Raw genomic sequence first — 24,257 nt, forward strand, 5'->3', positions numbered from 1 at the left:
TCTTAGGGCTAGGGATTTTGAGCATTTCTTCATGTGTTTGTTAGCCATCTGAATGTCGTCTTCGGTGAAGTGCCTGTTCATATCCTGTGCCCATCTTTTCTTGATGTTGAAATGGAATCCATATTGAAGGCTGTGGTCTTTGATCTTCTACAGCAAATACTTCAAGTCCTCCTCGCTTTCAGAAAGCAAGACTGTGTCATCTACTTAGCATAGGTTGTTGATGAGTCTTCTTCCAATCCTGATCCACACTGTTCTTCCTAAAATACAGTTTCTTGAATGATTTGCTCAGTATACAGATTGAAGAGGTATAGAGAAATAATTATCCCTGATGCTCACCTTTCTTGATTTTTTTCACTACTGGTGTAGAACCTCCATATTCACTTTGAGTGGCACAGCATAATCCCTAAAAGGTGACAAGGTCCATCTGCTGCTGTGAGCACCACTATTTAAACTGCACCTTTCTTCATTTTTATGCAGCTTCTTAGTCTAGGTATAGATTTCTTATAAGCATAATTAAGTACTGAAATTCCCATTCTTCTCAGCATTAGTCATAGTGTGTTGTGATCCACAGTCAAATGCCTTTGCATCGTTAATCAAATACACATATACATTCCTTTAGTATTTTCTGGTTTTAGCCAATATCTATCTGATATAAGCAAGGATTTTCCTGGTGCCATGGCCTCTTCCCAATGCTACTTAAACTTCTGATAGTTCTCTGCCAATGTACTATTCCCTTTCTTGGAAATGGGAACCAACATAGATCTCTTCTAGTCAATTGGCCAGGAAGCTATCTTCCAAATTTGCTGGCACACACTCATGAGCATTTCCAGGTCTGCATCCCATTGACTCCTTGGGCAATGTGTGTGTGTGTGTGTGTGTGTGTGTGTGTGTGTGTGTGTGCGCGCGCACGTTTTGTCAGTGCCTCCGCACAGTTTGAAATGTTTCCTGCTCACCATTGACTCTTTATCATACACTGTTGTTTTTGTTGTTGTTTGTCATTGAGTTGAAACCAACTCACAGGTGACCCCCCAATGGGTTTTCAGAGGCAATAAATTGCATGACAGGAGATAACCCAGACTTCTCTTATAGAGTAGCTGGTGTATTTGAACCAAATGCTTCTGGGATTGCACACACTAGGCCATCAGAATAGTGACAACCAATTATTTTTGATACAATGACTGTGTATTCCCTCCATCTGCTTTTGAGGCATCTTGAATCAAGATTTTTCCCAAAGAGTCTCTCAGCATTAAAATTATATATTTTTGTCTTTTTAGTTAGTTAAGTTGAGAAATGCTGAGTGAATTCTTCCCTTTTTCTCCAACTCCAGAACTTTGTACAGTCTGTTATAATAATTTGGGTATACCAACTAGATGACTCAAAATATGACCTTGAATTGATTCCACCTGTATTTATAAATCATCTTAAGAATAGTTTGAAGCATTGAACCCTAATTATGGAAAACCAGATGAGCTGTGGGATGACATCAAGGATAGCATCCATGAAGAAAGCAGAAAGTCACTACAAAGACAGAAAAAGATAAAACCAAAGTGGATGTCAGAAGAAACCCTGAAAATTACCCTAGAGCATCAGAAAGCCAAAGCCAGGAAAGAGATGTTGAAGTAAATGCACTCAACAGAAGATTTTAAAGGGCAACAAGAGAAAATAAAGCAAATTATTATAGGAGAATTTGTAGAGGCTTAGACTTGGAGAATAAAAATAGAGAACACTCACATGTCATTTTTCAAACTTAAAGAACTGAAAAACCAATTCAAACCTCGAGTTAAATACTGAGAGAGATACTATGGGGTGGGGTGGGGGATCTTGACTTATCCTGAAAGAGTCAAAAGATGGAAGAAATACACAGAATCACTGTACCAAAAAGTACTGATGAATACTGAAATAGTTCAGGAAATATCATATGAATGAGAGGCAGTGGTAGTTGCTCTAAACTGTTCTTCAGTGTACAGAGGAAAGGTTGCTCAATAGCAAACTGCCTCCACTGCCATTTTTCAATTTTCCTTCAATACCAGTGTTGCTTTGGAGGTCAGTGCTGGAATGAACATTCCCATGCCAGGAGTGCTGGCAGAAGATGTAGGCAACCCCAGCACCAGACCTTAGGTAGGAGCAGACATGTGAAATTACATTAACCAGGTTCTCTCACGTGTGTCCAGCCATCCAGTTTCTCTGAGTCTATGCCAGTAAGGGGCAGCAGAGATCAAGTGAAGCCATCATCAGTACTATTGACTGTGGAACTTCATCTAGCAGCAGGGAGAATTGGGATTGCCTGAGAGATCACTTACTTAAAAGACAAAAGATGAAAAGAAACTTCTCGTGGGAAATAGGAAAGATATGGAGGTTTGGAAGTCATCATGACAGTGGATGTGTTCTGTTTATTCTCCAACGAAAAGCAAGTCCAATATTTTGGGCATATATTACTATGAAATTCCCAACAAAGATGATAAAAAACTAGTATTAAGTTTTTGCAACAAAATAAAAGAAAATGCAGAACTTGTTTTGGAAGAATTCAGAATAGCAAACAAGAACAAAATACAAAATTAAGTAAGGTGGTGGAAACCTTATGTAAAAGCCAGTTAAAAATTCTAGAGCTTTATAATAAAATAGCAGAAATAAAATTAACCATGGAAGAAGGTACAAATACTTGAAGCAGTGGCAGAAAGAGTCAGTGCCATAGAACACTACACTGAGGTTATACGTTTTGAAGAACAAAGAGAATTGAGCAGGACATAACAGTTTTGCAGGACATCCATCAAGAGAAACAATATACACATAATCAGAGTTCCAAAAGAAATGAGGAAAAGTCCAGAAAAAAAAATGTTTAGAAATAATGGCAGAAAACTTTCCAGATATGGTAAAAGATAAGATTTAGGTTAAAGAACCCTAACAAATCCCATCTTGGTCCAATTCCAAGAGAAACACACCATGATATATTATAATTAAGCTTTCCAAAAAGAAAGAAAAAATTTTGAGAGCAGCCCCAAAAAAGCAAAATAACAGGGGTCTCTGTAAGAGCTGCTTTTCTCTCTATAACTATGCAGGCAAGAAGGCAATGGAATGACTTATATAGTTTTGAAAGAAAAATATACCCAATAAAACTCTCATTCAAAAAATGAGAGTGAAATTAAGAGATTCCCAGATAAAAAGGAACAAAGGGACAATCTAGCCACAAGATCTGTCCTACAATAACTATTAAAAGGAGTCCTCTAAAAAAAAAAAAAATTTAGCTAACCATTTTCATTGTCTCCTGTACCCAGGGCAAGAGACAAAAAGCGTAAGAAAGAGAAGGGGAAAAAAGAGTCCTCTAAAAAAAAAAAAAAAAAAAGGAGTCCTCTAGAGAGGAAACGAACATGAGTCAGTAACTGAGGATAGTAACATCAAACAGCCACCTGAATAAAGCAAACAAAAAAAAACCCAAACAAACCAGATTACAGGAAGTCTAGGATACAAAATTGAAATGGGAAATAAAACGAAATGTTATTTGGTTTAATACAGAATTTTTACATATTGAAGAAGCTAAAAGCAGTTTTAAGAAATACCTTTGTTTTAAATGTATGATTTTAAGTTTATACACTTAAGGTAACCAGAAAGTAAGTAAATAGATCAGCTAAGCAAATAAAATTGCTTACATTGGATTGACTGACTGGGTAATGGGGGTAGGTGTGTCAGAGACAATGAGATTAGCTCATGATAGGCCAGAGTTCAGAGCTATGGTACATAGGGTCGCTATGAGTCACACACAACTCACCAACACATAACAACATCAACATGGCTGAGAAGAATGGAAGTAGTGCTCATGCAAAACCTATATCTAGACCAAAAGCTGTTGTGCAGCAGAACAGCAAGGGAAAATGGCATGGTTTAAAATTAAATAAGCATGAGTCAAGGTAGTGTCCTCTCCCCATACCTATCCATTCAGTATGTTGATTGATGCCTTTGAGTTGTGGCTTTGGAAGGAAGTAGTGAATATCAATGGTCTTCCTAGAGAACAAACAGAAATGTATTGGAATAAAGTGAAGCTAGATTGCTCATTGGAAGTAAGGATGCTGAAATTTTGTCTCCCATACTTTGGGCATGTTGCTAGGAGAGGCTGATTCTTAGAGGACAACATGCTCAGAAAAGTGGAGAGATAGTGAAAGAGAACAACCAGGTCAACTAATACAGCGACTGGAGCAATGCGCTCAAGTGTTTCAGAGACTGTGAGGTTGGCCCAGGAAAGGGCAGGGTAGATCTCTGTTGATAGGATAGGATAGGATAGGATAGGATAGGATAGGATAGGATAGGATAGGATAGGATAGGATAGGATAGGATAGGTCTCTTTTTAATACGGTAACTATGATTCATACTCAGTATGATTCATACTTGACTTGAGAGCACCTAACAGCAACCATCACCAACTGAATAGTGCCCAGCAATCATTACTGAATGTGTTAAAGAAAGTTTTTATAGAAGAATCTTGGACAGTTTCCAAATATGTAATTTTTAGTTTATTTTAATTTTTAGATATAAAAACACTAGTTACTGGAAAGGTATAGATCTATAGAAAGTATTTTTCTACATCTTACTCTCAAAAAAGGGCAGGTGGATTTCAACTGCCAAACTTTTAGTCTTTTGTTTAATAACTGGGTGCTTAGCCACTCTCCATTAAGGCTGTATCATCCTACATACATGGTTTTTCTGTGCCTTTGAGTCAGAACTACCTCATAAATGACCCTTAAACAGGATTTCAGAGGTTTTCAAATGACCAGGAAGAGTACAAAGTGGATTACAACTTTCATGCCTTTGGGTTTTCAGTGCAGCTCGTTAACCACTAGGCCATCACTGGATCTCACATTGGAATAGCCTAAGTAGGTAGCTACTTTTTATTATCATTATTAATAATTTTAATGAAATGCTACAGAGACTTTGGATTTCCATTCATTCATTGTTCCACTTTTCTCCCTGCCCACCCCTCCCCTCCCAGTTAGCTCTTCTCTATGAAAAGTAAAAGAAAAATTCTTTCATTGTTATACAATCCCTCCTCCCGAAGTCCACTCCACTATGGAACCTTATGACAATAATACCTAATCATATACCCCTTTTAAAAAATCCTCCCCCTCATATATTTCAATGCAGTATGCATAATTTATCCCATCTTTCTCAGTTTTCCCCCAAACCCGATATCAGTTCCGTTTTACAAAAGTGGCACTATGCAGTATTTGTCCTTTTGTGGCTAAGATATTTCACTCAGCATAATGTCCTCTAGGTCACCCATTTTGAGTGATATTTCATGAGTTCCTTGTTTTTCAATGCAGCATAGTATTCCATTGGGTGAATATACCACAGCTTCTCCATCCATTCGTTTGTTGATGGACACTTAGGTTGCTTCCAACTCCTTGTTGTTATGAACAAAGCCACGATAAACATGGGTGTGCATATATCTGCTTGGGTGGTGGTTATGGTTTCATTGGGGTATATTCCTTCTAGTGGAATTGCTGGGTCAAATGGTATTTCTTTTTTGCAACTTTTGGAGAAAGCACCATGCTGCCTTCTGTAGTGGTTGCATCATTTTACACGCCCACCAGCAGTGAATAAGGGCTCCAGTTTCTCCACAACCTCGCCAGCATTTGTTGTTTTCTGTTCTGTTAAATTTTGTTATTCTTATTGGGGTGAGATGATATCTCATAGTTGTTTTGTTTGTAACTCTCTTAGATCTAGGGCTTTTGAACATTTCTTTATGTGTCTGTTTGCCATTTGAATGTCTTCTTTGATGAAGTGTCTGTTCTTATCCTGTGCCCATTTTTCATTTGGGTTGTTTACCTTTATCTAGTGGTGGGTAGCCACTTTTTCAAAGAAAACAAGTTGGACAGAGTGAGAACATTCATACTAGAACACTGCTGCTGTTCGTTATAATTTGGATTTGAGTTTATTTTTCTGTTTTCTAAATGGCCCTCGAATAGCTTTTGACTGCTAATTTATTCATCTGAGATATACGGCTATGCATTGACAAAAAGGTGTCTTGTTAGTCTTTCATTAATTATCACACAGTTTCTTCTGTTTTGGCAGGTGAAGAAGCATTTCAAATGGCTAAAGAGGGAACATTCGTGAAGGCATTGCAAGCACAGAAAAAGAGTAATGGCACTGAGCTGAAAATTGAGCCAGAAAAACCACCCTCAGATGAAAGTGGTGTCACATTGTCAATTATACAAAAAGAACAATTAGACTTTCATGACAAAAATAATGCCATCTATGCACTAAATTACATGCTGCCTTACTTATCTCTCAGAGAGAAATCTTAAAGATACAGAGTTGACATTATCCCCAATCATAAAACTGCTTTTAACCAATACACCAGATAGAAATAAGGTCTCAACTGATTTGAAGAACGACAAAGAGGAATTATCTGTTAAGCCTCCTCTCGACAATTCCGTTTACAGAAACAAATTGCAGGATGTCTATTTTTTGGAAAATTTTATAGATACACAAATTCAAGAAAATATTGACGAGATTAAAAAAGGGGAAACTGTCAGTCTTATACAACCCAACTTTTTAGGGGCCACATTTAAATGTCATCTAGGCAAAAGGAAATTAAGAACTGCTCAGCACTTGGAAAAACTCAGGTCAAAGTCCCAGCAAACAGAGCTCAGGAGAAAGTTCAATAAATTAAACAGAGTCCTGAAGACTCCAAATGACATGGAGAAGAGGCACCTGGAAGACATGGGAGATCAGAGCATCAGGTGGAATCAGGGATCCAAGGCTGTTAATGGAGAGGACCCCCACAGCAATGATCTCGCTCGCGTTTGATTCACAGGAGGCCAAAGATGAATGAAAAACCGAAAGTTCAGAAAGGCAGATTTCCCTGAAAATCTGTAGCTTAGAATTTCCCTTCATTTCCAGTTATTAGCCTCATCAATTCTGCTCCACAAATTCATTTTTGTCTTCAGGAGATTTGAATTCTCCAGAAAATCTTCCTGCAGAATTATTTGTCATTTCTGAAACTTCTGGAGGAAACACTGTGCTAACTTCCCCTGCTTGGGAAGCTGTGCCACCAACCATTCGTCCTTAAGTCACTGTACCTCCCCCTTCCCCTTCCCTTAGGATGTACCCGCTGCCCCTATGAGTTCTCCTGCTCCTCACTGCAGCCTTCCTTGCAATTAAGAACTGCTCAGCACTGGAAAACCTCAGGTCAGAGCCCCAGCAAACAGAGCTCTTGAGAAAGTTCAATAAATTAAACAGAGTCCTGAAAACCCCAAATGACATGGAGAAGAGGCACCTGGAAGACATGGAAGATCAGAGCATCAGGTGGAATCAGGGATCCAGCCTGTTAATGGAGAGGACTCCCACAGCAATGATGCCCACAAGAGCAGCCCCCAGTGAGCTGTCTCACAGTGGACAGCAAAAAGTGCAGGAACCAAGGAAGACAGAGGATATCTCCTTCAATATGGAGCCTTTATTCAATAAAGGAAATAAGGCAGCAATCGCTTCTTTCCTGAAAAAAAGAAAAAAGAAAAAAAAAAGAATGGGCGAGCTTTCCTCCTTTCCTTCTTCCGAAGACCCAGCCAAGGTTGAAAACCATGGGAAAGACTTGGCCAACCCTATTTATGTTTTACAAGATGCCAAGTAAAATGGTTAGAAATATTAAGGCTCCTCAACCAATGGCATAATCCCCCAAACCATCTCGCTCGCGTTTGACTCACAGGAGGCCAAAGATGCAAATGCGAAAGTTCAGAAAGGCAGATTCCCCCGAAAATCTGATGCTTAGAAGATTCCCTTCCTTTTCAGTCAAGAGCCTCATCAATTCTCCACAAATTGATTGTTGTCTTCTGGAGATTTGAATTCTCCAGAAAATCTTCCTGCAGAATTGTTTGTCAGTTCTGAAACTGCTGGAGGAAACACTGTGCTAACTGAATCTCTACCGGAAAGCTATGTCCCCGGGGAGCCTTTCCCTGCTGATTCTGTTAAACAAAACAGTGACGTACAACGACAGTATCATAACGCAGGTACTGACAAACCCTCCAGATCTGAAGACTCCACTATCCCAATGCTCTTGTCTCAAAGTGACAGATTTGAAATTCAGCTCAATCAAGAGCTATAGCCTATCATCCCCAACAACTATGTGAGAACACTCCTTTACCATGTTGTCCGGACTTTGAAAATGGACTGCTCTCAGCCTCAAATACAGCTGTCCTGTGCCAAGCTCCTATCCAGAACAGGCCTCCTGTTAAAGCTTCTGAACGAGCAACAAGCTAAGATGCCTAAGACAGGCTCAGACATGGAACAATGGAAAACTAACCTTGTGAACAAGGAAGACACAGAAATCCAGAGTGAACCAAAAGCGCAGGAGACAGATAAGGTGAGAACATCTCCAGAAACGCAAGTCCCAGACCTTTTCATGAGCGTTTAGGACTTGTGTGTGAAGTGCTCCTGCTCCTGCTCCAGACAAGTGATGAGCTAAGACAACCATCTCCCACTTGGGTAATTTCAGGGATGTTGTTGTTGTTGTGTACCACTGAATAGGAACCGACCCATAGCTGACCCTCCTGTGTATTTTCAGAGGCAGTTAATTGTACAAGAGGAGACTGCCTCTCTTTCTCTGACAGAGCAGCTGCTAGACTCAAACCACATACCTTTGTGATTATACCACAGCTTTTTGCCACTAAACTACCAGAGCTTCCTCATTTAGAGGACAGAACCACTATTCCAGAAGATCCATCTCACAAACTGTACAAGAAGCAGCCGTCTTCCCCGGTGGCGAGCTTTCTCAAGCTGGGATAGCCAAACACAGGTATTCAAGGCCTTCAGGAGGCTTGCACTTATCTGGAGCTCAGGTGATCTGTGCTGACCAGAGGCCCTTCCTATTCCCCCCCCCCCCAACATCCCGCAACATTATTCCAATTGCAATATTTATTTCCTTACAGATATTCTCCTACTTCTTAAATAAATCTTATTTTCTAGCAATATAAATACAAATAGGTGGTATCCCATTTATTTTTCTTCGTTACCCTGAACTTTCTTTTTAAAAAAATTTATTATTATTAATTTTCATGAAAATTTACAGAGACTTTGGATTTCCATTCATTCGTTGGTGCTCTTTTCTCTCTGCCCCCCTTCACTCCCCTCACCCCCAGGACATTCTTCTCTTTGAAAAGTAAAAGAAAAATTCTTTCATTGTTTTATAATCTCTCCCCCCAGGTCCACTCCACTATGCAACCTTTCTTTTGGACTCCTGTCATGACAATAATACCTCATCACATATCTCTTTTAAACAGTTTTCTCCCTCATCTGTTTCAATGCAGTATACATTATTTATCCCATCTTTCTCAGTCTCCCCCCAATCCCAATGTCAGTCCTATTTTACAAAAGTGGCACTATGTAGTATTTGTCCTTTTGTGACTGAGATATTTCACTCAGCATAGTGCCCTCCAGAGTCACCCATTTTGAATAATATTGCAAAAGTTCCTTGTTTTTCAATGCACCAAATTATTCCATTGTGTGAATATACCACAGCTTCTCTATGCATTCATTTGTTGAAGGGCACTTAGGTTGTTTCTAACTTCTTGCTATTGTGAACAAAGCCATTATAAACATGGGTGTGCATATATCTGCTTAGTCTCTTTGGGGTATATTCCCAGTAGTGGAATTGCTGAGTCAATTGGTATCTCTATATTTGCAACTTTTTGAGAAAGCGCCACACCGCCTTCCACAGTGGTTTCACCATTTTATACTTCCATCAACAGTGAATAAGTGTTACCCTGAACTTTCAAAGGCCTATGTGGTTCTTTGCAGAGGACGGGAGTGTAGTAGTGACTTCATGGGCCCCACTGACTCACTGGTCTTGTTTAGAGTGATGCTTTCTCACAGTCAGCACGCGATTCTCTGCCTGAGGACTTTCTCTTGATGAAGGAGCCAGACTTGGACACATATTGGAGAATAGTTAAACATTTAGGAGAAGACCTGGGACAGTGGATGGAGTTTGTGGGTAAATTCCCTCCCTTCATCCCGTCTGGTGTGAGGTGCATTATTCCCCTTTTACAGAGATCCTCAGTGTTGAAGAGTTCAAGGTGCCTACAGTAATAACCTGCTGACTTCTCACCAATTACACTATGTTGTCCTAGTAGACTGATGCTCTGGAGGGTTTTCAGTGGTGAACTTTTTAAAGGAGATATCTAGGCCTTTATTGCAAGGTGCTTACTGTTGGACTTGAATCTCTAACCTTTAAATCAGCTGGCAAGTACCTTAATCCTTTGCCCTGCTCAGGGATTCCAGTTTGCTCCACAACTTTACTCTGTTAACTTTCTTCCCACTTACCCACTTGCATTGTATCACTTCCCAAGTTTCCTGTAGTTCTTCTTATTATGTCCCTAGTAACTACTTGCTCTTCCATCCCTGTTTTTTTGTATGCTCCTGTGTAAATTCAATATAAGATACTAACATGCAAAACTTATTATCTCAAAATTTTTTTATATAAATAATTGAAATGTTATGGTAAATTTCTAATTACTTTACTGGCAACTTAAATAATGTATCTTTTAGATATTTTGCTATTTATACAGTTTCTGTATAGTTATATGGGAAGCCAATCCTAAATATTTATAATAAATGAGTGCTATTTAAGGTTCAAGCTGGAATTCACCTTGAGGCACCAAGGCAATTCTTAAAGGTTTACCTTATTCTTGCATTGTATTTGCTGACCCCTCCCTCCTAAGTCAAGGGGAAGGTTTTCAATAGAAAGAACTTGGCTTCATTTTCGCTGAATTCTCTTTGTGATTTACTTCCTGATAATTTTCAATAAAGATACAGGGAAGCTGGAATGGCGGTCTTCAGTGGACAACTGCTGGTCCCCTGTTTCTTATGCTCTCTTTTCTATCTCATACTTTGTTGTCTATCTCATTATTAATAATTATAAAAATACTTTACCCTTGGTCTACAACATAGTTACACATTTTTCACCCATTTTTTATGAGTAATATTCCACATAATTATGTACAATAGAGAGGAGCTGTGTATCTTAAGTTGGGTTCATTGGCAAGAGAAAGGATTCATGATGGTGTTAAAGGAGAAACCATTAAAAACAGAGGAATGAAGGATAGGTTTATAGTAGAAGCTAAACCAAGATTGACTGCAGTTGAATTCCATCCTCAGATGGTCTCCCAAGCTATTCTAATACGTGAATGGTATTAAAAGCTTATTCCTTCTGAAGGCGGGGCGGCAGCACCTTTGTACTCCCAAATTCTCATTGGCTATACTTACTGCTTTTTGAAAGAACAGGAGCAGAAAACTTTCACTTGAGATTGTTTCTGCATCAGAGGACAAGTGCCTGGAAATCCATACAGGGGAACAATATAAGGTTCAAGCAGCCCATACTCACAATAGCTTGGGGATGGAACACCTTTCTGGCAAAAAGGATCTAGTAGGGTATCATATGGTTCACTCCTGGCACACAGATGCACCAATTTTTTCCATTAAATGCACATCAGCTGATTTGTCAACAAGTCTAAAGAAACCCATGAGGGTTGTATGCAAACCCAGTTTAAAAAATAAAAACATTAATAAAAATTTTGCAAGGGGTTTAGTTTTTAAGTTGACCTAATTCAGACATTTAAGTAGGAGTGTCATACACTTCCACAATAGCTTGCCTCTGGAAACCCTATGGACCCGGAGAAACGACGGAAGTTATACAGGAGGTGTCCAGGACTTTTGTTCATAGAGTCGCTATGTGCCACCTGCGACTTGAGGGCACTTAACAATACCATTACCACCACCAAGAAAGAGAGAGAGAGAGAGCACAGTTGGATTAGCTGACAGAAAGCCATGTTCCCAAGCCAAAGGTGGCTGACTCTACTCTGCGTCACTCAGGCCTGTCTTTAATTGTTTTTGGTGAAACATTCTTCTAGGTCATGTAACCTTGGTATGTACATTTGCTGTATAGAGGTAACTCGTGGTTGCTGTGAAGCCGAACACTGTGACACTGATGAGTCAAATGCGAGAATGGTGACCCATGGTGGACAATGTTTGGTGAAGCTCCCCGATTAAACAAGCTTGGAAGCAGGAGAAGAATCCACTGCCACAATAGCTTGCCTCTGGAAACCCTATGAACCTGGAGAAAAGACGAAAGGTATACAGGAGCTGTCTAGGACTTTTCATTCATAGAGTCACTATGAGTCGTGTGTGACTCTAGGGCACTTAACAACAACAACAACAACAACAATTAAGACACTTAAGGATGCCTTTGGAGATGACCAGCTCCCTCTATTTCATGGAGGATTTCCTCGTTTTAACACTGAAATTTCCATATTTTTGGAACCTCTTTTCTCTGTCCTGAATGAATGGGCTTAATTGGCAAACCTTGGTGATTTATTTGTACAATTAGAGGAAGTAGGGACATATACACTAGCACTGGTGATTCTCAGATAAATATGCCAAGCTAAAGATGCAAAGCAGGAAAGAAATAATGCTGGAAATGCCCATTAGTTTGACGTTCTAGATCAAACACAACTAGTCTATCATGAAGGAAATGTTGGAACTGTTTTGCCCATGAAATGCCCCTCAAAGAAATCTAAAAACACGTCTGAAATTTCAAGAGCGTTTATTATATTATTTCCATGTGTGGAGACCTTTTTCCCCTCCTCAGGAAGGTGGTGAAGGAAAAAAGCCCTGAGTTTCCCCTCCCACTTGCTTTTATAGCTCCTTTGAGTGCCCCTGTTAGGGCAGGGGGATTGCAATCATGGTTGGTGGGCTGGGGAATTAGTCATTTGGATTGACTTTTGACAGCCTGACTACTTTGCCCACGTTTACTCCTTCTGTGTCACGTATACACTAGTTAATCCTTTATCTTGCAAGGACAGGCAAGGTCTTACCCGGGGCAATCGTGTTTGCCTTAAGCTAAGAATTTTTATGGCCTGCTTCTGCTTCTGGTATTAATGGGGGTTTATAAAAAAATGGGGTTTCTGCTGTCTCTTCAGGAACGATAGTTGCTCCCGTGACAGTGCATAGCTTAATGAAGGGACATGATATTTTCTAGGGTAATGTAAATATTCTTTATTGCAACAGGTGTGTGCGGCTTATAGGCCCATATCCATCAAAACTCATCAAATAGTACATTTAGGACTTATACAATTCATATAGGGAATTTTATATGAATTGTAAAATAAATTCTACAGAGAAATAAAAATAGCAACTGGAAGTGTCTAAGAATCAATCTTTATACTCCTATCAAATTCTCATGGTGACTAACTTGCTTTAAGCATAATTTTGGTGCAGTTCTGAGTCTCTTTGATGTTGCCTTATTGTAATCTATTATGCATATGTGTGTATATTTCCAATATAATATGGATTTTTCACGGTTCCAGAGGGCTTTATTATCCCCAGTGACTTTCATCATGTGTCTCCCAGTTCACTCACTCCAGAAATTCTTTTATAAACAGAGCAGGAACATGACGTGGGCACAACTTCCTCCAAATTCGAATGAACAGAATCAAAGAGGTCTCAAAGAGTGGTCCTTGCACAAGGGGTGGTCAATATTATCAAGAGCACCTGTGTGAAATCCAGAGGTTCAGACCCACCAGCAATAGGATGCTCTGGGTGGGAGTGTTACCAGAAATTCCTGATGATTCTGTTGTGTTGTAAAGGTTGGGCTAGCACTAAATAGAGGATAAGTAAAATCAGTAATTCAATAATTGTGAATATACAAAAATCTTCTGAGATTTAAAATTGGTCAAAACAAAATCCCCAAACTTTATGCTATAAATTTTCTATCCCTAGAGATGAATTCTGAAAAAAAATGGTATATACTACTTATTAAAGCTCTGGTAGTGTAGCCTACAGGAATTAGTGCTCTTACCCCAAAGTCCTCACTTCTTTAGTGGTTCCAATTCCCCACTAGGTAAACTGGGGGGATCCTTTTACTATAATTGTAATATAGCCAATTGGGTATGGCCAGATTGTCAGATTCTTAAATCATTTCTTTTAGTATGCTAGCTGAGGCTGTCAGGAAATTAATAAAGTACTGTATAATTCTGTACAAAGTAAATAGAGGCAAACTAGAAGAATAATCTACAGATGAAGGAATTTGGGTATAATATTTGAACTGAGGTGTGATTTTCTGCAGGACAGTGGAATGTTCAGTTTTTGAGACGAATTGAGGAGATGTGGTAGGCACCAGGTCTGTGACTTCAGAAAAGTTTGAATCCTGAGCTTGGTCCTGACCTGTAGAAAGAACTGTCACCTCATTATATACTGGTGATTGAGTTACAGCCTCCTCGGGTGGTTGTAGAGATTGAGTTGGTGGCTCTTGCCGAGCTGTAGAAAACTCAACTTTTGTTTGGGGTTCTGGAGACAGAGTAAACTCCAAGTTCCAGGACTGAACAGCGATATTGTGCGCGTTTTAATGGTAAAATTTACCTTGACTTAGAGATGGAACTGAGGCTGGCTGTTAAGTTATCAAAGATTCTACCTGTGGCCGTGTTGGGATTTGAACTATAACATGTGCAAACAGCAGGGGAGTGCTGCATGGTTTGGAATTGGAAAGGGAGAGCGTCAGGGATGTATTCTGTCTCCATACCTGTTCAATCTATATGCTGAGAAAATTATCGGGTAAGCTACACTCTATGACGAGGAGTGTGGCAATAACCCTGTGTTATGCAGATTATTGTATTACTACCTTGATTGCTGAAAGTGAGAAGGACTTGAAACACTTGTTTTAGAAGATCAAGGAAGTCAGCTTTCAGTATGGATCTCAATGTTAGGAAAACAAAGATTCTTATCACTGGACCAATAGGCAGCATCATGATAGATGGAGAGGAGATTGAAAATGTCAACAGCTTTATCTTGCTTGGGTCCACAATTGACGTCCTTGGTACCAGCTGTCAGGAAATAAGGAGCAGCATTGCACTGGGAAAATCTGCAGTTAAGGACCTTTCCAAATTATGGAGGAGTAGTGATGTCAATTTGAAGACAAATGTGTGTCTGATTTGGGCCATGTTCTTTCTAATTACTAGCTATATATCTAAGACCTGGACAATGAATAAGGATGACAGAAAAAGAATTTATGCCTTTGAGCTGTGGTGTTGGAGAAGAGCACTGAACATTGCATGGACAGCCAAGAAAATGAATAGATAGGTTTTGGAGAGGGTGCAGCCAGCGTGCTCTTTGGAGGCAAGAATGATGAGGCTTTGTCTAACATAATTTTGACATCTTGCTAGGAATTGGTATTCCTTGGAGAAGGACATGATGTTGGGAAGGGTGGAGAGTCGGTGAAGGAGAGGAAGACCCTCAACCAGGTAGATTTACAAGGTGACTGCAGGACAGGACTGGTTTTCGACCTTTTGTTCATGGGGTTCTATGAGTCCTACTAGATTCAATGGCAGCTAACAACAACAACAACAATAATTAGGAGGCTCTGGGGACAGGATTGAAGTCTCCTGCTTTATTGCAATTAGTGCAGTCTCTGTATTTGCTTCTGGGTAAATGGTAATCTCTTAGTCCAAAGGGTGAACTGTGGCTCAATTTATAGGAGGAACTGTGCTTTTCTGGAGGGTTATAGAATGTACAACCTTGGTAGTGGGTTCTAGAGTTATGGTAAGCTCCAAATTTTTAGGTTTAACTGTGACTTTACGCAAATTTGAATGCTGAACTTGAACCTAATCTTATGGTGAAGTTGTCATCTCATGTTCACTTGAAGATTAGCCTGAACTTTTTGAAAAGACTCTAGAGATTGAGTTAGGGTCTCATGTCTTGTTGGACAAAGTTCAATGTCCATATTGGATTCTAGAGTTACAGTAATTTCCACATCCACTGGCTGAACAATGACCTTAGTCAGATTTGGCTGCTGACCATGTGCCTGGTCTGCATATAGAGGTGTCACTTCAGGGTACTTTGAAGGACGTGTGGTTTTCTGCTGGGCTGTAGAATGCTCAATCAGTATAGATGTTGTTGTTGTTGATTGCCTTCGAGACGAGCATGACTCATAGTGACCCTGTGAACAAAAGGCCAGAAACCCCTCTACAACTGTCGACATTTATCAAAGTTCATGTGGTAAGACGCAGGTTCAAAGGTTTACTATTCAGGTTTGGTTGTTGATCTTGAAACAAGAATTGGTCACCTCAGGAAAATTTGAAGAAGGTAGTGTAGACTTTTGTGGGGCTGCAGAATTTGTCATGGCAAACTCTAGGCACAAAAGGTTGAGCTGTGACAATAGGGATATTTACATGCTGAGCCTGATATTGACCTCTTGGTGAAACTATTGCTTCATGAAGCACTGGAGCCTGAGCTACATCCCCTTAGGAGGTTCCAGGAGTTGGACTGGGGTTGCCTTCTGGGTTGTCAGAGATTCCATCACTTTGAGAGTCTCTGAAGGTAGTGCTAGAGCTCCCTGCTGGTTTCCAGATTCTAACTTATGTAGAAGGGCTCACTTGGTTGGCAAGGGGTCCCCTGCTGTCCTGGTAAAGGTTTAATCTCTTTGGAAATCTCAGGAGTCTGAGGTAAGACCTGAGGAAGTGTTGGAGAAGACTCTGTAACGTTAGGGGGTTTTATGGAGATGGGGCAGAGGCTATCTGCTGGACATAGATGGTTGCACATTCTCAAAGGGCTCTGGAGGTTGAGGTGTGGCCATCTCTTGAACTAGGGCAGGTTCTAGCTCCTTTGGAGCCACTGAAGACACAGATGGGACCTCCAGATGCTATGAAGATGGAGACTTGCAGAGGGGGCTCAAGAGCCTGAATTGGGCTCCCCTGCTGAGGTTCTGTGTTCTGGGGTGCCTGTGGATTCTGAACTGGGACCTCTTGCTCTGTTAGAGAAGGTTCTGCCTGTGCAGGAGGTTCAGCAGACTGTATTGGGACACACTGCCGAGCTGGAGAAGGTTCAGTCTCCTGAGAGGAATCTGGAGGCTGAGATGGGGCCTCTTCCTGATGTGAAAGAGGTTCTACATGCCCCGAGGACTCAGGGACAAAATTGGGCCTCCCTGCTGGAGTAGAGAAGGTTCAGTCTCTTGGGGGTGAGGAGCTGTGGATTCTGAGACAGGAACTATCACTGAGTTGGAGGCTCTATATATCCAGGGGGTTTAAGTGACAGAATTGGGGACCCAGCTAAGCTGAAGAAGGTTCAACTTCTTGGGGAGGTTGTGGAGTATGAAATAGGACCTCTTGCTAATTTGGGTAGGTTCTACCTGGGCAGGGGGATCAAAAGGCTGAATTAGGACCCACTGCAGCTCTGGAGAAGATTCAGTCTCCTTTACAGGATCTACAGGCTGAGATGGTCTTCTGGCTGGGAAGGACCAGGCCCGATCTCTGTAGTTGGTTGTGGAGGTTGAGATGGAATCTCTCGCTGAGCTGCAGAAGGTTCTACTTGCTGAGAAGACTGAACAGGGCTCCCTGCTGAGCTGGAGAAGTACCAGTTTGGGGGCTGGATGTGGAGTCTGAAAAGGGACCTCTTGCTGCACTGGACAGGGTGTAACCTCCTTATGGGTTTCTAGAGGTGGAGATGAGGTCTCTATCAGGCCTATAGAACATCTAACCTCTAATGGGCAGTGAAGTTATAGTAAGCACTAGTAGATCAATTGCCTCAATTGGGGCACTGGGAAATACCAGAGGCTCAACTTCGCTCCGACCTGCACTTGAAACTGGCACCTCATTATGCCCTGGATGTTGAGTTTCAACCTCTTTAGGGGGCTCTGCAGTTGCCGCTAGCTTCTCCTGGGTATTTGAAGGGGATCCATTCTCTTCAGGTTGCTCTGGAGGTTGAGCTGAGGCTTCTTGCTGGCCCAAAGGTTATGGGACTGATTCGGTGTAATTCACAGGTTCTGTTGGATTATCCTGTTGGACTGCAGCACTTTCAACCTCTGTGGGAGACCCTCTGGGGCCTCCTGCACAGCTGCAGATGTTCATCCTCTTCATGGTTGCTGGTGTTGTCATGAGTTCTTCAGCTGGACTAGAGAGAGTTCGCACTCTGTAGGCCACTCTGAAGACTGAGCCGGGGCCTCTGGCAGGACTGTAGGTGGTTCTCCTTCTTCCATGGGCCCTGGAGGCTCTGAAGTGTACTCTCACTGACTTGGGAAAGGTTCGATCTTGTCAAGAGGCTCTTGAGGTTGAGTGGTGTTCTGCTGGGCTGGAGAAGGTTGAACTCTCATAGCTGGTTCTGAAGTAATGGTGACCATCATATATGGAGATTTCACTGTGGCATTGGACAACACTTTCTTTACATTGGGTTTTACTTTGACTTGAGATGAAACTATAATGTTGCGATACCCTGTTGCTTTTGAAATTCCTGCCTCTTTAGGGGGATTTGGAGGTTGAACCAGACTCTCTTGCAGGATGGGAGAGACTTGCTCATGGAATTCTGAAGGATGAACTTGGTCCTCCAGCTGTGTTGAAAGCTGCCACACTCCTTAATGGGGTCTGCCAGCCGTGTTGGCATCCATTTGCACTGAGTGTTCAACATCTTCATTGACATTTGGAAGCCAAGCTGAGTCTTGCCAGGGAGTAGAAGTTCTACCTTCCTATTATACTCTGTAAGTTGTTGTGGGTCCTTCTGTGCAATGACAGAAGATTGAGAATCCTCAGGAGAATCTGGGTCTAGAGGCTGAAGTGGGTCGTCCTGTAGGAACGAATGAGATGTGACTATCTTAGGTGGATCTGGAGTCTGAACCAGGCTTTACTCCTCAGTTGGAATAGATTTTATCACTTTAGAAGATTCTGGAGGCTGCACTGGGGCTTCCTGCTTTGTTGAAGTATGCCAAATCCCAGGTTTAGCTGATATTTTTTTTGGCAAAATGAAATGAACTTGAGGTTGACCTCGAGGCTGGATTTTCACTCCATCGTGCAATGAAGGCAGAGTTAAAGCTGCATTTGGTTACACTGGGTGATGTACGGGAACCTCTAGTTGGAATGGAGACAGGTCATTGTCCTCAAGGAGCTCTGAAAGTTTACTCAGGTCCTCCTGCTGGGTTGGAGGCTTCACCTCAGGCGTCTCTGGAGGCTGAGCTGGGACATTATGTTGAGTTGGAAAACTCTGAACCTCTGTAGTGGGTTCCGGAGTTAGGATAAGCTGCATATCAGCAGGTTTAACTGTGACAGTGGGCAAATTTCAAGGATGCATTTGATTCTTCCCAGCAGGTGGCACCTCATGATTTGTGGTGGTTTGAGTTACAACCACTGTAGGAGGCACTAGAGGTTGAACTGGAGCCTCATGCTGGTCTAGAGAAGGCTCCATCTCCTCAGGGAGCTTTGCACCTCCCAACTGTACTGGGGAAGGTTCAGCTTTTTCAGTCGGCTTTGTAGCCAGAGGGATGGGGGTGGGGGGTACCTGCGGGCTTGGAAAAGGTTTAAACTATGGAGAGGCCTGGGAGGCAATTCTGGGGTTTCTGGTTGCACTGGCGATTCTATCCCCTTAGGGAGCTCTAGGGGGAAACCTGGAGCCTCTTCCTGGACTGAAGGGCATCCAGCCTCCCCCAGGGTGCTCTGAAGCAGATATTGCACTGCAGCTCCATGCTGGACTGGAGAGGGCTCTCCTGGCCCTCAAACCCTGACTTAACAAAAGGATGGGTGAAGAAGGATCAAGATCTCACGTTATCATTGCAACCCTCAGCCTTTTTCAGAAGCTGCTGTAGCCACTGCAGCCATCACATTGGCTCAGGGCTCTGGCCCCGCCCCCAGCCCAGGAAGCCAATGGTCGAGCCAAATGGCATTAGGGAGCTGCGCAGCCGTTGTGGAGCGGGAGCAGCCGTTAGTGGACGTTGTGGGACAGGAATGACCGTTAGACTCGCGGCTGTCTCCTCCCTACCTCTGGAACAGAATTGTCTGGATCAAGGACTGGATCAGGCACCAGCCTCACCACTGTCAGCAAATCCTGCTTTCTGGGTTCCTGATTTTGCTCGGCCACAGCCATGTGTGTCATCATGGATCCAACACTTCTCCTCCCTCAACCACAGGCTTGGAAAATAGGACCTATATGCCTCCCCATCTCTGCCTCTCTGAGAGGGTCAGCGCAGCCAAGCACCAGGAGTCCTGACCCAGGGTGGGGCTTCCCCCTTGATTTAAGTTGGACAGGACTGAGTGCATTCTGGACAATGAAAGATTGATGTTTGAGCAAGATGAGAGGCGAAGAAAGAGAAATCAGTATTTCCTTGGTGTTCATTTTAAGTAAGGAGGAACATAAGCTCTACTTGTGAGATCCACCTAGGAATGGTGACTGGTTTTGGCAGTAACTGGCCCTGCAAGAGCATCAGTGACTTGGCGCAACATCCTCTGCCCCTAAACTCAGTACATAAAGCCCTGGGTTATTCCACCTGCTGTCTGCAGGGACTATAAGGACCTCCTTAGAATAATCTCCTGATCTGCCTGTTTTGAGAATCCTCTCATCCTCTCTTAACCCCTCCTCTCTGCAGAGTTGCTGCCTTTTGGTACCCTCTCATCTCACTCTGTTTTCTTTTAGGACCACACACCCTTTGGTCACGGAGTAAAGCCATGGAGTTTTCAGGAGCAAAAGGAGTGAAAAGACACACACATACTGAGTATTTCCAGAGGAAAAGAAAGAGCACAAATGGACTGTGAACCCACCTACCAGGCTCCAGGTCAAGGGTCTGGAAGGGGAGTACCAGAGACCAAACCACATTAATGTGACTTGAAACCCAGCTAACGAACGAGAAGTGTTACTTGAAAAAGAGTTATGGTGAGACTTGAGAGGAATGTCTGACTGATATCCTGGACTTTTGAGCTGAGCCTTCCAGGTGCTTAGGGTGAAAGAGAATGCAAGTGAAGGGACTGTTAGTCACCACCACCTGTCTGTCAGTTGCAATGACTTGTGTGTAGTCACATAGTATTAGAAGCCATGCCACTTCTATTTGAGATATTTTTGGGATCACTGATGATGGACAGATTTCAATGGAACTGTCAGACTGAGACAATAGGAAGAAGACCTGGCAAGCTATTTTAAAAAATCAGCTGCTGAAAACCCTATGGTTCACAACAGAATCGTGTCCTACTGAGCCCCTGAAGATGAGCTCCCTGTGTTGGCAAGCACAATCCTATGGCTGAAACAATGTACTCTTAACATGTCAACTCTCATGAAAGTGGCATAGGCCGAAATGATAGCTTATCAGTGTTGAGCATAAGGTCATCATGACTAAGGAACTGACTTTATAGATACAAGAAATTCTAGTAGCAAATAAAAAATCTAGTACAATAAGAATTAGGTAAATGAGGTAAAATTAAGTAAAACTTATGTTACCAATAGAAGACAAAGGTCAAATGTAAATGATCAACATCAGATGCTTCTCAATCAAAAGTAGGGAACCAATAATGTTGGACCAAAGTACCTGCCAATCCTCACATGTGTAGCAGAGGCTGTTCCCAGAGCAACCTGATTAATGTTTAGGTGCATGAAAAACTCATCATGGAACAATGACATCAGGAACAATGGACCAGAGTACGATCCACACACCAGATTTTGAAGCCTTCATGACGTCATCCCCTTGGACCCAGGCTCAAACCCAGAAGCAGACAGAAATGCAAAAACGAGTCAGATTCATCAAGACACAATGGCACAATGTCTTTCTTTGCTTCTTTAGTTCCAGAGAATGACCCATCTCTCTCTGGGATGTATCTTTTCTAATAGAAATGCCTTTACTTTCACCTTCATTCCTGTCTCCTTGCCACATGCTATAATAAGAGCTCACTCCATGCCAGGATTATTTTGAGCAGGACAAACAATGTAAAGAGGGCTGGACCAGGCCAAGACTGGATTTGTCTTCAGCCAATCTTCCTGTTATCTCCTACTGGGTCCAATTTTTCGTCTGAGAAAGGGTGACCAAAGCAGAGCATTTACTGCACAGCAACATTTTGGTGCTGAAACCTGGGATCACTCATGAACCCTGGTTCATGCAAGGAAACCCAGGTCGTTCAAGGAAACCTGAGATCAATCAAGAGGACTCCAAAACCACTCAAGAGGATGGATCCTTCAGCACCATCAAAGTAGATGAAAACATCTAAGTGGTAAGAAAATTTCCCAAACCAGTCAGTTTGGGGTTTGCAGTAGATGGGATAGAGAGGTTTAGGATCTGTTCTGTTTGTCCACCGCCATGTGGGGATGCATTCTGTTTCATCTCTGCTCTGTCCATGTGGTAGGTCAACATGTTTGCCAGCATATAAAAGAAAGAGAAATGAGTCAGCTGTTGGGATTTGTTCCCCCAAAGAATGTCCCCCAAGGTTCGTGTTCACAGACGGAAAAACTGACTTGGAAACAGACATTAGTTTTATTTTATTGGAACAGGAAACATGTAAGGCTTTTAATTCCCTACATTTCCTTAAGCCTTTTACATTTACAAGACTAACCTTTGGCTAAAAAAAAAAAGCAGTTTAATAAGGATAAGAATGCACTTGTCTCTAGACTAAGGATAAGGATAAAAATTAAGGCTTTACAATAAGGCAAAGAACATACTATCTTATCTCTCAATGGATATAAATCCCATGTATGTGTTAGTTTCTCCTTCACAAATGGACTGTAGAGAAGTTTTTCTTTTGTGTTTAACAAAGGCAGACAGAGATTGTGAGGATGTCCTTCATTCTGTTGTTTTAGGGTCATGGTGAGTTGTAACCAATCCCATGGCAGCTAATAACATTTAGAAAAAGGTTGGAACATTTCTGGTATGTTTAAATAGTATAGAACTTTGTAGCTTTATTACTTTACCATCAGTAATGACACTTATTTGTCATACGACAAAACAGTTGTTGTACTGAAATCCTTAACACAAGTCTCTTCTTAGCAGTAAGAAGCTGCATTGCAATCCCAAAGGCACACAATTCAAATCCTCCAGCTGCTTTGTTGGAGAAGGATGGGCAGTTTTCTCTTGTGAGATTTTCTGCCTCTCAAAACCCACTGGAAGGGTAGCTGTGAATTGGTTCCAACTCCAGGCACATAACAATAAAGCTCTTCTATTGGTAGGTAAATACTTCTGTTATAACATTGTACACATAGTCCATTTGTTAACTATTTAAATGTTAACTTAATTCAATGATCATTTTCTGTAAATAGCACTCTAACACAATTCTAAATTTCTGTTCTTTAGGCAATAAGCAGAAATTAATTAACTTTAATTCCTCTTGTTCTAATAAACAGACTTCTTAAAATGCTTTATGTATTTTTTTTTTCACTGAGGTAATGTCTGACACTGAGTATCACTTAATTTCTGGCATAAATCTCTTGCTTTTTCTAAGTCTAGATTCTGCACCTGGCTTCCAACCTCAGCTCTTTGGGCTTGAGTTAGAGGTCTGAAGTGTCTGTCATCCTTGGATTCTTCAGCAACTACAGCTCATAAGGGGCAGTTTTGCTCCTGGGATCTGGCATGTGGAGCTGTTCTACATGCACATGAGCCATTTTCCTTAAGGTAAAAAGCTCTCTTTTTTCTATCCTATGCATATGATTTTTACTTATCTAGAAAATGCAGCTTAAGAAGATATACACAAATGTCCAAGGTATATGTTTAAAGTGGTAATACACATCTCAAAGAACATTAATTTTAAAGTATGATTTTTTGTTTGTTTTTGGGATTTTTTTTGTCTGTGATTTTTTTTTAATTTAAATTTAGCATTAAATTCAGTAAATATTTACAGAAACTTTAGATTTCCATTCAGTCATTGTCACACTTTTCTCCCCTCCCAAACCTCCCCCTAGTACACCTACCCTCTTGGAAAAGTAAAAGAAAAATTATTTTATTGTTTTACAATCACTCCCCCAGGTCCACTCCACCATGAAGCCTTTGCTCTAGAATCCTGTCATGACAAAAATACCTAAGCACATATTCCTTTTAAACAGTTTTCTCTCTCATCTGTTTCAGTGCAGTATATGTTATTGAAACCATCTCTCTCAGTCTCCCCCTTACCCCAATGTCAGTCCTGTTTTACAACAGTTGGCACCATGTAGTATTTGTGCTTTTGTGACTGAGATAATTCACTCAGCATAATTTCCTCCAGAGTCACCCATTTTGAATAATATTGCGTGAGTTCCTTGTTTTTCAATGCAGCGTAGTGTTCCATTGTGTGACTATATCACAGCTTCTCTATCCATTCATTTGTTGATGAGCTTAAAGTATGATTTTATAAGAACAAGGAAAATTGATAAAAAATGTTATTGTCAATATAAAAGTTCACATTTGTTGTTGTTGTTGTTATGTGCCGTCGAGTCATTTGCGACTCATAGCGACCCTATGTACAACAGCCCTAAACCCTGCTCTATCCTGTGCCAATCTCATTGCCTCTGACACACGCATCCTGATT

The 24,257-nt window shown here is 41.4% G+C and overlaps 1 protein-coding gene across 1 annotated transcript; it reads right to left on the reverse strand.

Moving 5' to 3' along the window:
• Nucleotides 1-15,494: 15,494 nt before the first annotated feature.
• LOC102868528 (putative uncharacterized protein FLJ43826-like) lies at nt 15,495-19,068 on the reverse strand (the record flags this gene model as incomplete). The annotated part of the gene is made up of 4 exons (XM_006902918.1): nt 15,495-15,575; nt 15,668-15,837; nt 17,597-17,744; nt 18,856-19,068. Coding segments are annotated over 4 exons (612 nt in total), but the record flags the coding sequence as incomplete, so codon positions are not given.
• Between the last annotated feature and the right edge of the window lie 5,189 nt (nt 19,069-24,257).

Source organism: Elephantulus edwardii, unplaced genomic scaffold (assembly GCF_000299155.1).
Source record: "Elephantulus edwardii isolate Elephantulus edwardi_28Jun2011 unplaced genomic scaffold, EleEdw1.0 scaffold00471, whole genome shotgun sequence".
Lineage (NCBI taxonomy): Eukaryota > Metazoa > Chordata > Mammalia > Macroscelidea > Macroscelididae > Elephantulus > Elephantulus edwardii.